At 37.3% G+C, this 19005-nt stretch overlaps 1 protein-coding gene across 6 annotated transcripts in view; it reads right to left on the bottom strand.

The window, feature by feature from the left end:
* Positions 1-19005, bottom strand: part of GRM7 (glutamate metabotropic receptor 7) — a 538026-nt gene that overhangs the window by 40972 nt on the left and 478049 nt on the right. For 4 of the 6 annotated variants that reach the window (XM_073351194.2, XM_078853574.1, XM_073351197.2 and 1 more), the window contains one exon: positions 10048-10140. The exons of 1 other annotated variant lie outside the window; for it this stretch is intronic. In XM_073351194.2, the coding sequence (XP_073207295.1) occupies positions 10070-10140 (71 nt within the window). In that variant the 3' untranslated portion in view covers positions 10048-10069. Of the gene's footprint in view, positions 1-9382; positions 9458-10047; positions 10141-19005 lie in introns of those variants that run through there. One more of the 6 variants, XM_078853572.1, reaches the window with a different exon arrangement.

The raw sequence follows: 19005 nt of genomic DNA, 5'->3' as shown, positions 1-19005 counted from the left end.
ATACATATTCTAAAAGTAAATAAAGTAGTGATGTGCTGTCTTTCAAACTTAGAGATCTTGTAAGAAAGAACCAAATTGTGGTACTCAGAAGAGTTACTGCAAAAATCACTTGATAACGCTCAGATGATTAGAAAAAGATGGGATGTTTGACTGTAACTAGGCTACTGGGCAAGAGGATGTTGTCATGGATGCATAAAACCTGAAGGAAAACAATGACTCAAGGTACTAAGACCTTGATCAACCAGAGACAATTAAAATGCAAACAATGTGCAAATGCAACTGAAATGTGGAAAAGAGGAATTAAATACTTGGAACAAAACTCCAGACTTTTGTTGTTTTTAAATGATAAACCTGGAAGCCTGGCTTAATCAACTGTTCAATTGGCATAGACAGTGATTACTCTGTTGCCTCAACGCTTTACTGAGATGTAGATGGGAGGAGCAATTGGATACAAGAAAGAGGGAGCTGCCTCTTCTACTTATAGTTGTCCCAGGCATTGTCAGTAATAATACAATCCAAATCCTAGTGAGAATTTAGTTTTGATTGAGCTACAATTAATGATATTACATCAAGAACAGCAATAACTGATGACTCACTTGCTTCAGATCAATGCATATACTATCTCTCCAGCCCACTCATGAGAAGTTGTTCCCCTTTTAACTGACCTGCTAAAGGTTGTACTATTGGCAAATGGGGTATGGAAAAGATGGCTGAAGAGAGGAAACCTAAAAAAATGTAAGTAATTAATACACACACACACGTCAAATAGACTACACAACCTGTTGAAGTTCACAAATCACTAGGTTTTCTTTTCCAATGTATTGCCCCAAATGCATTTTATCTCTCCTTATAGCCTTCCTTTTAAGGCTTGTTTACCCACTAGTGTACACCTGTAACTGTATTATGTTGAATAGCTTCCCAGTAGGGGGAAGAATGGTATGACTGTATATAGGAACTTGTAGGAAGTACATGTTGAGAGAACCCAATGTATATGAAGGAAAGAATAAAGCCTGAATGTTGCACTATCTTAGTTCTCCCTCTTTATGTTCACAAACAAAACTACCGATATAGTTCAAGGGGTACAAGTAGATGCATTCATACCACTCTAAACGTGCTTATACCATTATAGCTTAGTCTCATACAGGAAAGGGAATAAGCTACATCAGTATAAGGCACGTTTATAACTACACACACACACGGGATTGTATCAGTATAACTATTTTCGTAAAATAATCAAAGCCATAATCAACACAGTTATATTGGCACAAAAATGTGTGTGAACCAAGGCCCAAAGAGGAAATTCCAAAGTACTAACTCTTATACTGTAAATATAGCAAAATTAACTACTGCTTGACATCCTCAATCTCATCAAATGGAGATGGGCTATAACTCTCAGAACATACACTATAGCATAAATAATTATTTAACAAACACTTACATGAGTCAAGCTTCCATCTGAAGTTTACAAAAGTACAAGTGTCATCAGATAAATTACGCATAGAAGAGACCTATTTGCATCTCTCAATCAATTTATGCAAGTTAGAGATGCCTCTGAAACAGGTCAAAGATATAAAGTGAACTTCATACTTATTAGCTAGTACTTGAGAAAAAGCTCAAGAAAAATATACATGGAGTTCATAATAAAAGGGAGATTGTTATCTACAATTCAAAGGGAATCTAAAATTAAAAATGCATCTGAGGTCCATGGAATGGCATATACTAACTGCAAAACTGAGCACTATCTTTCCAAAACTATCCTAAACAGGGACAGGGGGGAAAAAAAGTTTACATTTCAGTTTGACTGAGAAAAAAAACAGTAAGTATAAAACAAAGATTTTTAAACTTTATGAATATAAATGATGTTATCTGTTGCATTAATACAGTTTAACTAATCTTTATCTATGCTCTATTGAACCATCTTTAGCTTTAGTGCTGTAGTGATGAAACAGGAAACAAAAGAAGCCTTTCCAAATTCTTCTCTCTTAAAAACAAACTGCAGCAGGATTTATTAATCATACCATTTAGGATTGTGCAACAATAGGTAATAAAGGGGAAGCATATGGATGTATCTAAAGATTAAAGAAGCAGTTTTACCCTGGAAAAGTATCTGAAACACCTGGGCTTTGATGAATTAAAAGATATTCACAGAGGCTTTAGTGAATTTGCCATATATTTAAGACAGGTAACATGAGCAAATTAGAGACTGAGCATGCAGAGTTGAGTGTGTGAGAGAGAAAGAATATGAACAGTAAAACAGAAGGGTACTGTGGTTATTGGGTCCATGTAAATAGCTTGCTAGAGAGAGAAAGAGATACTTATGTCTATACATAGTCTCTCTTCAGACCTGTACTGGAGCGCATCAGTTCTGTGCTCCCTGCTGACACTATTCAAGGGCTTGCAAGATCAAGGCTAAAATGTGCTGAAATCAGGAAATAATTTTTCCACCACACAACAGAATCAAGATGTACAAACCATGCCAATATTTGGTCCAGTTGGAGGGGGCAAGGAGCAATGCACCAGAAAATAGAGAAATGCACCAGGAAAAAGATAGAATGAACAGGGACCTGAAGGTTCATAAAAGCAAGCAAAGGACAAGAGCAACAGAGTAGGTCAACCTCACGTGACCCGCATAGTCACCAACATGAAATGGGGATGGGGGTTGAATATTCAATATCTATACCACACTGGCATCTGGTAAGCGGATGCCTGGCATGAATAAACCTTCTATCTGAAGATTGTTGCTGGGTCACCAGCAAAATGGTACAAGTGGCTGTGATGATCTGTGCTTGATTTATCCTGATTCATAGGTGCTTACTGCTAATAGATCTAATAGTAAGTTAGCTGCACTGCATCCATAAATTATCTTGTCCCGTCTTGTCTTGAATTTGCAGTCTCCGTTGCTGGTCACCAGGATCATCTCCAATACCACTCTGCTAACAGTTATCACCAGATAAACACACCACTCCTTTGGGTGTCAGTCTTGCACTGTTGAGACATTGGTGTGCATGGAGAAGAGAATAAGGAAGCAACTTTAAACTAAACATTTTTTTTTTCATTTTCAAACATACATGAGGTGGATTCATGGATTTTACATGAATAGATTCCTTTTTCCCTTGGTCCCTTAAGTGACTATTCATGGGCTGTGTACACCTAAAGTGCAAGACCCTAAGACACCACACCAAGGGACTGCAAAATAGCATCCTTTTGCACTGACTTACACAAATTTACTATATTCACTGTGATAAGAAGACATTTTTGGCCTCTTGCATATGGTGCAGCACACATGATGATGGAGATCACAACGTTGATAGGCTAACCTTGTGGCATCATAACAAAAAGAGAAGCCCAGACTTTATGATGTCTGGATCCCAATCCCAACCTTGTAGCTCAGGGCCATTTCTAGTTATAACTACACCATAAGCATGTAATGTGTTGCTATTATGTCAGCCGTTTCTTTTTACCACCTGCTCTGCATCCATTAATCTGATGTAACCATTTGGTAATGCATGTGTGGTGTGAAAGACTCCGCAATGAAAATATATTCCTGATAGGTTTCCCATTTATTTCTTAGTCCTCACACTATATGTGAAGCAACGGGCAATAGCAGCTGAAGTGTCAGCTAAGAAACACTGGGAAAATGCTTAAGTTAAGCAAAATAATATAGCCGAAAATAAGTTTTAAAGCCAACCTACTATACATGGATGTTATTAGCTAGTGTCTAACCCTGATACCATGTCCTACAAGATGCTGAATGTCTTCAGCTTCACTGAAAACAGTGGGACTTGAAGGATTCAGCACTTTGGAAGATTACGTTTCTGGTCATCAACAGATGTCATGAATAGAGGGGGAAGGGTAGCAACATTTATGTATGCTTGGCAGCTGTACTGGATTGCCTTACCTGTAAAGAGTTAAGCAGTTCAAATAACCTAGTTGGCACCTGACCAGAAGGACCAATGAGTAAAGAAAATACTTTCAAATCTGGGGTGGGAAAGGACGTGTTTGTTGTTCTGTTTGTTGTTCGGATGGAGGGAGAAGCCAAGCAGGTACAATATCTCTTGAAAAATATACCTGGAATAATCCATCTAAAACCACAGAAACTGTGAGTAGGGCAAGGAAATGCGGTAGGTTATCTTTTGTTTTGGCTTGTGAATTTTCCTATGCTACAGAGGTAGTAACTGTGAAGCTGAACCCAGAGGGGAATCCTCTGTGTTTTAAATCTTTTTATTACCCTGTAAAGTTACCTTCCATCCTGATTTTGCAGGTGTGATTCTTTCACTCTGTTCTTTTTAAATAAAGTTCTTTTAAGAACCTGATTGATTTCAGTGTCCTGAAGACAAATGGTCTGGTCTGTGCTCACATTGCTAAGGCAACTGGTTGGTATTCTTATTCTCAAGCCTCCCCAGGAAAGAGGGTGAATGGGTTTGTGGGGATATTTCGAGGGGATAGGGATTCCAAGTGACCCTTCCCTAAATATTCTGTGTAAATCACTTGGTGGTGGCAGCAATATCAATCTAAGGAATTAGTGCCTTAGAGATGTTTTAATCTAACTGGTAGAATATAAGCTTACAGGGTCTTTCATGCGGGTCCCCACATGTGTACCCCAGAGTTCAGAGTTGGGGGGGAACCTCAACAACAGAGTTGAAAAAATACCACTGATATTTACTCAAATCAGAAAGTTCATGGTCTTCTGTTCATGCATGGTGTGTATGCTTTCAATGAATATTTTATAGATCAAGTTTAGTGTTAGGAATATTCATGGAAATGGTGATTTTTAAGCAAATATCAGGAAATATTAAGGAAAATGAATTATTAATTTGTAAACATGAGTATTTGCTCCAGACAGAATCCTGATTCTGAGGGATAGCCCCATCCAAGTCATGTGATCTCCATGTCCAAACAAAGCCAATCAACAAAGCCCCAGTGCTGAACTTCATGCAGTTAATACTCCCAAAGTACTGTACCAGCCAAGAATTATGCATACAAATTATGTTGCAAATATTCTCCTATAACAAATACATCTGAATAAAAATTCGCAAACAGTTTGTGGAAAATTTACATAAGAATAAGATACGTAAGGAAAGATCCTGCCACTTGTAAATCATATTGAATTGTACTTTACTATGCCAGTCTCAGTGGGACTATTTGTGGAGTAAAATATTAAGTAAGGTTCTCAGAATCTATTGCATAACTAGGTGAATAAATTATTCACTAAAAATTATTCACTCAGTTCTAGTGATTAGAGTTAAAAAACTTGAGCTTTAGATCTAAAATGAATCCATCATTTTCTTTTATATTTATTGTGACATATTATTAATCATATTTATTACAGAGATGTCTAGGGACCAACTGAGAACAGGGCCCCACTGTGCTATGCCCTGTACAAATACCGTGCAGTACACCATCCCGGCCCAAAGAGCTTACAGTCTAGTAGCAACTCTTCTTGGTATTATGACTTTGATAAAGAATAAAGCTGAAAGATTTGACAAATATGTGGAAATGGGAGCATCAATGTTGTACAGCAAATAAAAACATTCATTTATTTCAATTAATTTATTTTAAAAAGAGTTGTTAAATGATTAATGGAGAACATTTGTGAGTTTATCATGTTAATACCTGTATTTCCAAGTTGAGAAATTGGGATATGAGAAAATAAATATCAGGGATTAGTGTTACCTTAAAGTATACTTGAAGGGTTCCATACCTGAGATTTACTTACATGCATATAGATCTAAAAAATTTAAAATGTGACCATGTTAACATCATTAGCAGGTATCCATGTTAAAGGTTTAGTTTTTCAGCCATCAATTTTAAAATACAAATAGATGCAGTGGAGGCTTGTCAAAACCTCTTTATGTCTCAGTTTTGACTGCCTATTATCATCTCTCATCAGTCTGTGCTGAACAGAAGATCATTCAGGAGAGGTTAGAAATTGAGCACTATTTCTGAAGATGAAACTAACTTGTTACAAAGTGAAAATGGGGTTTGAATTCAGGCTACATTAGGGTGTCATTATTCTGTTCCAAATAGCCTGAGATACAATGAGCTCCAGAACACATAAATTGCTTTAACACATTACTTGTGGCCTGATCTTGTGAAGTGCTGAGTGCTCCTGAAAGGTGTCCCCTGTCGGGTGACTTGGCTGGGAGTTAAGGGTGTACAGAACATCCCCCAGAAAGAAGAAAAGGCAAGAAGATGATTGTTATTATGGTATATAGCACGCAACTCATAAACAATTTTACTCTTCAGGAAAGGACACATTGGATTAATTCCACTTTGTAGTAAACATCACAAGAGCATCATCTTATTGTGCATAATTTTAAATAACTGTGTAAATATATTCTAAAAAAGCTATGACCATAGTATGGAACAATTTCTACCAGCCTGTTGTTGCACATACATTACAAATGATTTCAGTGCTTAGCAATCACCATAGAAACTTCTATGCATATAGATTTGTTCTTTAGCAAAAAATTACTTTTAAAGCAACTGAAAATCTGCCTGAAGGAGAATACTATACCCCAGTCACAGAATGTTAGAGACCCTGCCTTGGATTAAGGCTGAGCTATTGTAACTTCTAATACTATTATAACTGTTGAATAGTCTCGCTGGTGTTAATCATCCTGCTTTGTATAAAAGCTTGCTCTCACAGCTCTTTAGGAATTCTAAAGAAACAAAGCTGCCCTTGCAGAGATATTCAATGATTGGCATTTTCAGATTAATTCAGTTAGTACTGCAAACCTGCTTTTAGCCTAAAGCAGCGCACAAAACAAGCTTACTCTAAACTGACTCTAAGAGGAACATCAAGAACAGGGTTCTTCTGGAAGGTTCCAGTTGCAGTTTCTGGTTCACACAATATTTTTGGTGGGTGATAGCCTCAAATCTTTTTGTTCTTAACTTCTTACAACTGAAAGCTGCAAAACCTAGCCCAGATGAAAAAGATCACTGGTGTTTGAAGATATGCGGCCAGAACCTCAGCTGGTGTAAATTGGCATAGCTCCAGAAAAGACAGTGGAGCTATTCTGATTTATATCTGCCTAGCATCTGTTCAGCAAGATGTCATAATTCACTGGAAAACAGACTCAAATGATTAAGGAGTATTAATGAGTTGCAGTGTTTTTCACAATCACCTCTGCTGAAGGAACGTGAAATGCCAAAGGACTGCAGGTACATCCTTGCTGCAAATAAATGTTTTATTTAAAATCTAGGGCAAACTGCATTGCTATGAAGGAGTGAAACAGCTGCTTGCATAAAAATTATAGAAACTAAAGTCCTTGTGATGTCAGTACATGTCCAAAATTTACAAGGCACGCACAATAGGCTTAATTTGTATTCCTGTAAATATTCACCAAGGAAAAATGCAAAAGTCTTTATGGTAGGAATAAGTAAACACAATTTGCCTAATGCTGAATCCATTTAGTTTGAAAATTAGCTCATCTGAGGTTCTTGTTCTGAAATGAACTGACATTTTCCCATTGCCAGCTGCTAGCAGGCAACACCCGCTTTTCACACAACCATACATTTTCACTCATTGCTTCCCTTTCTTGACTACGAGAGGGGGTGTTTGGAAGGAACATACCACCTTAGTCCACAGGAGGACCTTTCAGACTGAGGAGAGAGAAGAAATAATGCTTCCACTATAAATGATCTCCCCAATACCTAAAAAGAAGCCCTTCCTAACCCTCAAGGGAGGGTAATATAACACTGGATACTGACCCCCTGTTGACTCCAGAGGCTAGAGTTTAGAAAGTAAAGATGCGTCTTCCCCTTACCCTCCTTTGAGCTACTCAGAGGTCTTCTTCAGGTGTCTGAAGACGAGCTCTTTGGTGCTTGAAAGCTTATCTAGCTCATCAACAGATGTTGGTCCTATAAAAGCTATTACCTCACCCACCCTCTCACTCTCATTATTTCTTCACATCACTCAGGCAAGACACAACTTTAACTACCCTTCCCTAGATACTATATAGAGTTTTTTGTGTTTTTATCCATTTTAAAAGTAAAGAAATATTGTTGTCACTCCCGGGAACCAACTGAAAAGGTTTATAAATACATGTTTCCATACACCATTTATGGGAAATTGACATAGTCAGGTAATAGGGTAATACAATACTTACGTGTAAACACAGATTGGTTAGTAAGCAAAACAAATATCTGTTCATAAGTGTTGATTTCTCCCCCTCCCCCTTCTGATAACATTGTGTTTGCTTTTAATACAGCACATGAGGGAATGCAGATTTTTTCCTGTTCTTTTCTGGAAAAGCAAACCAAAAGGTTATAGCATCCAGACAAACAATCAGCACAAGTTAAGAAAATATTTGTTGAAGAAGGATGGAAACAGAAGAGTTCTACAGTTTGAGAGAGAACCTCAGGATCAGATCATCATCCTCCTCCTTCTTAGCACTTCTGTAGCACTGTAGGGCTGATATTTTCAAATCAGCCTAAGGGGTTTGAAGTCCTTTAATTTTTAATAGGAATCAAGCATCTGAATCTCTTGCATGGTTTTGACAATACCCCTTGACGTGTTGAAAGCAATGAACAAGAATCAACTAATTAATGCCTACCACGCATGAGGATAACTGTGGTTTTCACAATATCCAGGAGCATTACAAGGAATATTCTGCTTGAGAGTGTGTTGTGCCAAATCCTTATATCTGTAAATATGTAACTATGTAAATATGTAAATGTAAAAATGGAGGCAATTAAAAACAGTTATTTCTTTCGAGGCTGGCAACCTCTCCAACCTCATTTATTTATTTCTACCTTTCTCATTTTCCTCCTTGGCAATTTGGTCTTCCTGTGGTTACCTGCTACCCCTCATTTGACCTGAAATAATATCTTGCATGTCCTCTCCATACTAGTTATTTTTGACCCCAGTGATTATGCTCCTTTCTTATCTCTGTGCCTTTATGATCTTCATATATATAATAAATCTTTCTGCTTTAAGTTAGGATTACATGAACGGATTCAAATGAAATAAGGACCAATTAGAATGTTCAGAAGTCTCACTGAATCCAAACTTATTTTCAATGTTGCTACGCTGATTTATTCCAACAAAGATTCTGACCCTTTATCTCTGATCTTTCCCTTTGACAATATAGACATGATTCAAGTAATACCCCTGTTAACCATTCCTAGGCCTGCAATTGTAAAGTCGCAGGTATTCTGGCTCAGCTGACTGGAACTTTCATGACCCTGTAGCTCCACGAAAAAGCTACACAGATTTATTTTCCAGCACATAATATGAGTAACACCATAACAACGACTATGTTTTTCATATATGGGCAAAATCAGAAAGAAAAGGCCAAAACACAACACCAACACACACACAATTTCAGAAATAAAAAATGTTTATTAACATTATTGCTTTTCACAAAATTATCAGATGGACTCTTATTACCCAAATTCCTCTGGAACACAGCACGTCCTCCTTGATAAGTCCACGAACACAAAATTAATTCACCTGTCCACAAAGTGTGTAGTAATAACACTCAGTAAAATCAACCCTCAAAACTTGGTCAGAAACCCCTATTCCAGAATAGACATCATTCCACTGTGATTCTCTACCCTACAAAAATGCTTGTAAATCTGTTTATTTTAACACCATTAGAAAACTGACCACATAAGAGTGCTATATTACTTTTATGCTCCCAGCCAACCTATGGGAGATTTCTAGAAATGATTCAGAAATCATCTTGCCAGTTCTTAGACATGATTGCTGTAAGTAACTTTTGCTAACTTTTTATTCAGATTTAATTTCTAGTGAATGGGCTAGATCCTCATCAGGTTTAAACTGATGTAGCTCCACCAAGTTCAATAATAACATCACCACCTAGCTCTCGAGCTATACCAATTTACATCATCTCAAGTTTTGGCCCAACATTTCTATTTTTTTATAGTCTTTCCTTCTTGCTAGTTGAAATATGAACAACGTTTAGGGTAGATTCTTGTTCCAACACAACGATACCAGTGCACAGTTCTAATATTCTTTTCTTTTTGATATTAATATAAAATAAACATATAATAAAGTAAAAAAGCTAGATTATTTCTTACCTTCTTGGAAAGCAGGCAAAAGCTATACTGTAGGTGGAATAGTGTACCAAGTAACAGATTTTTGTACACTCTTTCTTACTGGTGGTATGCAGTCTACAGGAAAAGTAAATATATTGATATGTACAATATGTTCACAATAGAATCATTTTGCTTTGTCCTGTCACTGAGATCATAAAATTTATTCGATTGAAGATCTGGGATTAGAACAGTAAGAGTGAAAAGCTTGCAGTATAAACAATTTGCTGTGGATTAAAAATAAACAAACCAGTTCACAAAAGTTCAGGTACCTCTGAACATAGGAGCAGCTGCCTACTACATATGAGAGGGACTGATTGGATACTTCCCATCTGCACCAGCCCTGGAAAAGCTTTGTTTAGTTCCCCTTTCTCTCAGAATTCAGCTACCCTCATCCATGCAATCGCTCTGAGGTTTCCCAGCAACACCAACAGCCATTTAAGGTTTTTCTCAGAAAGACGTAACAGGCAACGTTGTGTCAGTGATGTTAGGATTCAACACAAATGAAGAAACAAAAACAAAACAGCACAGCAAAGTGGCATTTGTGCAGCAGTGTCTATAATTCTCTCTGAGACATGGGATGTTTTCATTTCATATACACCACTCACAGCTTGCTGATGGGAATCCACGCAGCCAATATCCATTCTTAACACCCACAAAAATGAGGCTTGACAAAGTTGTATTCTTATTATCTTGCATTTCGGAGATAGAGAAGCATGTCAGAGTGGGGCTTTCATTTTTGATCTGCTTACACTGCACTAACCGGAGAGCCACATATCTCGGATAACATATTATAAAAAGTTATTTTATAAAGAAAACAAATACATCACATTTTGTTTAGTTATAAAAGGCACCAATTACATCTCAGTAAAAACTGCAAGCTACATTGATTGCCTAGTAATTTCTACTCAACACATAGTCAAAGGGAAAGAGAAGAAGTCACTTTGGACAGATTTATAGATGTGCTGAGCACCAGAAACCCCCATTTATTTCAATAGGAGTTGTGGTTGCTCAAAATTCTAAAAACCAGGCCATATTGAAAGTTCTGCCATAGATAGTTGGTGACACCATTCTTTTTGCCACATCTCAACAAGCTAAGGTACCTCATCTCCAAGCGAGGTGAGTGGACCTTAACTGAACAAGCTACTCTTTCTCACCCTCTGTTTTACTTCACTTTGCTTACTACTATGTTTGGCTTATATCATACTGATCTGTCACCTCTGCTACCCACTATCATAAGTTAGTAGACTACTCTCTGAGAAAGACCACTGTCAATCACAAAGCAAAAGCTAAGTAGGGAAATCACAAAAATGAAAAAAAAATGCCCACAGATATTTCTGTGGGTCCAATTTCTTGAACGTGTCAGAGGGTGGCATCTGCAATTGCAGGGCAATCTATTGATTTCATCAGTCACAAAAAATCCTTGGTCTGCTCCTGCAAAGAAAACAACTTGCCAAAACACTGGTCTCAGGAGTTCCAGATCATGGGGACACTATGTACTGTACGCTTGAGAGGGTTTTGAAACAACAAAAAGTCACATAGAACAAACTTCAGTTGGCAAGGACAAGATAAGAAAGCCAGCTGTTCTCCTCATAGCTACACACTGGAATCACATTGCCAGGTTAGTTAACATTCTCCACCCAATTTAGAATTGTTGATTCAGGAGTCAGCTATGACAGTTTGAGTAAATATCATTAGTCTAGTTCTTTTACTTATCTTGTAGGTGCACTTTTTCACCATGAAAATTGCTCTGTGAAGGGAACACTGGAAAATCCTAAAAAAGGAGGCAGTTTTGCAGTCACACCAATGGAAACATGCAGAATACTTTGCTACTCAAGGATTCTTAAACGCTAGAATGCTTGAAAAGCAAATGGCCTGTCTGTAAGGTATACTATGTCTAGCTTGTTAGAGAGACAATTCTCTCATTACCAAACCACTGAGATCTTGTTTTCTTGTTGCTGTATTTTGCAAAAGCCATACATTCATGTAAGTGGCTAAGTGTAAGCAGTAATTATACATAATCCTCACCGTAAGCTAAGTATGGGTTGGAGATTTTTATTTTTGTCCAAGTTTGACCTTCTACTCTTGCAGCGGAAACACAAATACATGATGGATAAGGCAGAATGGGAATTCTCTATTCACTCAATTTAAGACATGATGAAGAGCGTCTTTTCAAATAGTGTGAAATTCAACCAAAGAAACGCACGAGAGAAGAATGAACTTGTTTAAAGAAGAAAGCTGCTGTGCACCAATTTCTGCTCGTCTTAAGCTGCTGGAGAACATTTTTAATGCAAACATGTAATAGCAGAACAAAGTTGTTAAATGAGTAAAAGCATGCACATACCAGATGTAATGATTATCAGAATTGTTAAAAATGAGATTATTAAAGTTTGAAAAGCTTGGTCTCAAAGCATTCCATTGATCATGAAACCTGTTTCAATTGAGATCAGGCGAGCACAGCTTGTGACATTTCCCACTCCTCTCATATCCCAACCCAAGGTCAGTAACACTCCTAATTTCCCCTACTGGGTGGGACATAAAATCATTGCCCCTGCATCTTGGGTTGTTTTTCTTCCTCCATGATTGCAGTTCTACTCTTTGCACTCACTTTTAAACTTCCCCATTTAGGCTCAGTCCTGCTAAGTGCTTCTCTACACAGCTTTGAGCACCTTCAAGTCTCATGGAAGTTGGGGATGCTCAGCCCCATGCAGGATCAAGCCCTTACAGAATGCCAATAAAGCTAAAAAAACCTTTGTGCTTACAAATATACTGGTGTCAATGCTTTACATGAAACATTTCTGGTTCACTGCATAATTTCTTTTCTTTTTCTTTAGATTAAATGCCAGCAGTACACATAGAGGTTTAGTAAAAGATATTCTTTCTTTCTTTCTTTCTTTCTTTCTTTCTTTCTTTCTTTCTTTCTTTCTTTCTTTCTTTCTTTCTTTCTTTCATTTGGTAAAGTAATTTTCTTTTTGATCCTAAGCGTTTGGCAGCTAAATAGCCTTGGCAACCAACATCTGGTTTACTTGGGTTCAGTCATCAGTCACCCCAATGTTTGGAGGTACATGAATCTCATGCTGGTGGTTCAGCACAGAATTACTCTCAGTATAAAACGTTCAACATTCCCCCTCCCCAAAATATAATGGCACCCTCACCATAAAATGCTTGAACAAATTTCAAAGCAATAGAGTTACCAGGAAATGCCTTTAAAAATCAAACTTGTAAATAAAACTGTGCTTACTCACTTGAAACAAATAAAAACTTTTGATGTGAAAATTAGATCTGTACCCTAAGGCAGCACTTTCTAATACTGACTATATGTGCTCCTCCTCATCCTTCAACCCTCTTTCCATTTTTGCCTTCAGATGTAACATACTGTGTAATGATGGAAACCGGGAAATGACAATCTATGTTTAATCATCTTTGTGTTATCTCACAACAGTTCAGAACTCAGAGGGGACATCCACTGCTTTTGTTCCAACCCCCTCAGTTTCCTCCACTGATGACAATTAGCTGTAGTCTACTCACTATAAAAATATTAAATGGGTCACACAGAAAAGGGGGAGGGGGGACGGAAGAACACTTACAATAATTTTAGGGGGGGAAAATCAACATTTAGAAATTAAAAAAAAAATGACCAGCTGATAGTTGTTTGAAAAATGGAGGAGGAGGACCATTGTTCTTGTATATTTTTCAAATTTCAAAATTCTGAAATTTCATCAAATGTTTGTTCCATCGGTGCTAGAAAAAACATGTTATTACTGAAACACTGGTAAAAATTTTCCACAAGCTTTTCAGTGTCTTTTTGATATTGGAATTTTTTCAACATTTCTTTGAAATGCTTTTTTAAAAATGAAACAGTCCTCATCTGTTATAGCTGTCTGAAACAACAAAACCATTGCAAGAATTCTACCAATATTTCTTTTAAAATATTTGGACATTGAAAAGTGAAATTTCAACATTTTTCACCAAAATTATCCAATCTAGAAGTTCACAGAATATGTCCTATGAGTTTGAGCCTACACTCATTGAAGTCAATGGCAAGGCTCTCATTAACATTAATGTTGCAGGGTCATGGTACTAAAACATCTTAAGCACATGAGCTGTCTAGCTTGTTAGATTAGATTTTCTAACAATTGTCATGAGTGCACGTGTTCTATAAATGAAGAATATCTATGGTATTAACATAGAATAGTATTGCATGTGTATGTACACATACACACACATATACATATATATATATACTTCAAAGAAAATTTCAGCTTGTTAATCATGTAAAATTACACAATATGGTATTTGCAGAAAGGTTAACACAGTATGTAGTCATACTGCTCCTGATAAGACAACATGAGAAATGTACGTAGATATTTAGGAATATGATATGCATATGAAGGAGAATACAAAAAACCATTCTCCCTGCATATGTGAGTTAGAATTATTATTAATTATTATTAATTGTATTACCCTTTGTAAGATTCTGCTCTCAGTAACAATGTACTCTAGTTTTAAAAAGTAGTATAAAAGAGATCAAAAATTGGTCCTTGAGGATGGGATTTTCAAAGGAGATTGACAGAGTTAGGTGCCTAAACCTCGTTGATTTTTATGAGATTTGGACACCTAACTCTGTTAGGTGCTTTTGGAAATCCAAGCCTACAACATAGGAATGGCAAAAAAAACCAAAACAGGCTTTCTAAGGAAAATTGGATTCTAAACTAGACAACATTTTTCATGAAAAAGTCTCCTTTTCATTGAAAATTTTAATTACACAAAATTCAAAACTAAATATGCATCAACTGCAAAAGGGTCAATTAAGAAATGCCATCAAGGTGCATCATAGGAGATGTAAATCCCAGGACCTCCATAGTAGTATTCTCTGAAATGCTTCCAGTTCCATGCACAGGGCCACAAAGACAAAACAGATCATGGATGCTGTAGGGAAGAGGGTTTTAGGTTTATTCAGAACTGGGTACCTTTTTAGGAACAGGAGAGATGGGCCCCACTTAAACCAAAATGGCACCAGACAGCTGGCATGTAAAATTAAAAAGTTAGAGGATTTTTTAAAGTAAGGGTTGGGGGAAAGTCGACAAGTGCAGATGAGCACATGGTTCTGGCAGAGACATCCCTTAGGGATGAATTTATTAAAGGGAGAACTCTATCTCCTAATAAAGACGATAGGAAAGAAGTTGGTAAAATACTGGTAAGAGCTAGTGAGGAGCAATTAAATGTAACATGAAAGAGAGCACTGAATATTGACAAAATGAAGAATGAGGGGGGGTTTGATAGCTGCTTTCAACTACCTGAGAGGTGGTTCCAGAGAGGATGGTTCTAGACTATTCTCAGTGGTAGAAGAGGACAGGACAAGGAGTAATGGTCTCAAGTTGCAGTAGGGGAGGTTTAGGTTGGATATTAGGAAAAACTTTTTCACTAGGAGGGTGGTGAAACACTGGAATGCGTTACCTAGGGAGGTGGTAGAATCTCCTTCCTTAGAAGTTTTTAAGGTCAGGCTTGACAAAGCCCTGGCTGGGATGATTTAATTGGGGATTGGTCCTGCTTTGAGCAGGGGGTTGGACTAGATGACCTCCTGAGGTCCCTTCCAACCCTGATATTCTATGATTCTATGAAAATGTACAAGTGCTTATACGCAACTACTAGAAGTCTAAATAGTAAGATGGGTGAACTAGAGTGCCTTGGAGGAGTTTGTCTTGGAACCCACAAGAGGAGAGGCAATTCTTCATGTAATCCTAAATGGAATACAGAATCTGGTCATACAGGTGAATACAGCTGAAGCACTAGGTAATCACGACCATAATATAAATTAAATTTAACATCCTTTCAGGGGAAAAATGCCAAAGAAACTTACCACAGTAGGATTTAACTTCAAAAAGGGGAACTACATAAAGACAAGTAAACTTATTAAATGGAATTTAAAAGGAAAAATCACAAGGCTGAAATGACTGCAAACTGCATGGCGACTATTTAAAAACACTATAATATGGCTCAAAGTATATTAACTAAAATGCTAAATAAATAAACAAACCAGTAAATAATTAAATAAAATACTAAGGGCCCCAAAATAATGCTACCATGGCTAAACAGCAGAGTAAAAAAGGTATCCTTTAAAAATTGGAAGTCATATCCTAGTGAGGAAAATAGAAAGGAGCATAAACTCTGGCAAGTCAACTGTAAAAGTATAAAAAGGTAGGCCAAGAAAGAATCTGAAGAACAACTAGCTAAAGATACAGAAAGTAACAACAAAATAATTAAGTACATCAGAAGCAGGAAGCTTGCCAAACAGGAAGTGGTGCCAGTGGAAGATTGAGGTGCTGAAGGAGCACTCAAGGAAGACAAGGCCTTTGTAGAGAAACTAAACAAATTCTTGCATTGGTCTTCACAGCAGATATGGGGGAGATCCGCACACCAGAGCCATTCTTTTTAGGTGGCAATTCTGAGGAACTATTCCAGATGGAGGTGTCAACAGGGGTGTTTTTGGAATGAACCGATTAATTAAACAGGAATAAGTCATCAAGAATTCTGAAGGAACTCAAATATGAAATTGCAGAATTACTTAATGTGGTATGTAACCTTAAATCAGCTCCTATACCAGATGATTGGAGGGTAGCTAATGTAATGCCTATTCTTAAAAAAGGCTCCAGAGGTAATCCTGGTAATTACAGACTGGTAAGCCTAATTTCAGTACCAGGCAAATTGGTTGAAACTATAGCAAACAGCAGAATGATAACACACCTAGATAAATAAATATGATAGGTTGGAGAAGAGTCAATGTGGTTTTTCTAAAGGGAAATCATGCCTCACCAATCTATTTGAATTCTCTGTGAGAGTCAACAAGCATGTGGAAAAGGATGATCCAGTTGATTTAGTGTACTGGGACTTTCAGAAATTCTTTGACAAGATCCCTTACCAAAGGCTCTTAAGAAAAGTAAGCAGTCATGGGATAAGAAGGTAGGTCCTCTCATGGAAATGGTTAAAAGATAGGAAACAAACAGTAGAAATAAATGGTCAGTTTTCAGAAAAGATAAATAGTGGGCTCCCCCAGTGATCTCTCTTGGGATCTGTGCTGTTCAACTTATTCACAAAAGATCTAGAAAAGGTGGAGGAACAGTGAAGTGACAAAATTTGCAGATAATACAAAATTAATCCAGACAGTTAAGTTCAAAACTGACTGCAAAGACTTACGAAGTGATCTCACTAAACTGGGTGACTGGGCGACAAATTCAATGTTGATAAGTGCATAGTAATGCACATTGGAAAAAAATAATCCCAACAATATCTACAAAATGACGGAGTCTAAATTAGCTGTTACAACTCAATAAAAAGATCTTGGAGTCATTGTGGGTAGTTCTCTGAAAACAACCACTCAATGTGAAGCAGCAGGCAAAAAAGCTAACAGAATATTAGGATCCATTAGGGAAGGGATAGATAATAAGACAAATAATATATATAAATGCCTGGTACACCCACACCTTGAGTACTGTTTGCAGTTCTGGTTGTCCCATCTCAAAAATATGTATTAGAATTGTAAAAGGTTCAGAGGATGACAACAAAACATCAGTAGAGTTATGGAACAGCTTCTATAAGAGGAAATTAAAAAGTCTGAAACTGTTCATCTTATAAAAGATGACTAAAATGGATATGATGGAGGTCTATAAAATCATGAATGGTGTAGAGAAACTGAATAGGGAAGTGCCATTTACCCCTTCAGGTAACACAAGGGGTCATCTGATGAAATTAATAGGCAACAGGTTTAAAACAAACAAAAGAAAGTACTTCTTCACACAACACAGAACCAACCTGTGGAACTCATTGCCCTTTGTTGTTGGGAAGGCCAAAAGTATAACTGGGTTCAAAAAAGAATGGATAAGTTTATGGAGGACATCAATGGCAATCAGCCACAATGGTCAAGGATGCAACCCCATTCTCCTTGTGTCCCTATACTTCTAACTGACAGGGGACAAATCACTCAATTCTGTTCATTGCCTCTAAAGCATCTGGTTTTGGCCACTGTCAGGTACACAATACTGGGCTAGATGGACTATCGGTTTGACCCAGTATGGCTGCTCTTATGTAGTCCACTCAAGGATCTTGACCCATGGAGGAAAACAAAGTCACGAGGCACCTCAGATGTGAATCCCATGAGTCACCAAGGCAGTATTTCCCGATTGAATTTTTCCACTTTAAACCAAAAGCATTTGACTGACAATTTTTGTTTTTTCAGCTTTTGATTTTTTACTGAAAAGTCAAAATTTTCCATGAAAAAAAATATTCCCATCAGCTCCACGAAAATAGTAATCTGTGAAAATGCCACTCAATTACACACTCATTTTCTCATTCCCTTCCCTAGCTATATTTCATCTTAGTAGATTCCTTCTTCCTATGCTTTTGTTGTTATTGTTCCTCCTTCCCTCTCTTCTCCCATTCCTCATTCAAAAGGCCAATTTAGCTCATCTCAGGCTTGGCTGTGTTAGGTGTTAAAATCAGTGGAAGCTGAAGGTGCTCAGAACATTGTGTGACTGGACCTTAGCAGCACAGAAATCACAGCAGTGAGTGGATTTAAAGGACAGGGATAATTTTGGAGGGGAGGGATTTTATATGATGAAATAGACAGATTTACTGTACTGAATAATAGGAATTTAATTTAGGGTAATATTCTGCCTCCTTAATTCATGCAGGGTAGCTCCTTACTCTTCAAGTAATCCTATCCTGTTGACTTCTATAGCAATCCTCATGAGTAAGGTTCTATTCAGCCTGAGTAAGAATGGCAGAATATTGGCCCTGATTGATCAGGATTGTTTCCTTTAATGACTGTGACTCTACTACCAATCCTTAATAAGGGTGCCCATCCCTTTTGAAGAAAAAATTCTGGTTTCTCAGTTCAGTTAGAACACATTTTGTACAGCTGTATGATACAACCACCCAGGGGAAATG

The sequence above is a fragment of the Lepidochelys kempii genome, chromosome 7, assembly GCF_965140285.1.
Source record: "Lepidochelys kempii isolate rLepKem1 chromosome 7, rLepKem1.hap1, whole genome shotgun sequence".
Classification (NCBI taxonomy): Eukaryota; Metazoa; Chordata; order Testudines; family Cheloniidae; genus Lepidochelys; species Lepidochelys kempii.
Note: the sequence above shows the minus strand (reverse complement) of the source record. Positions and strands in the feature narration are given on the sequence as shown.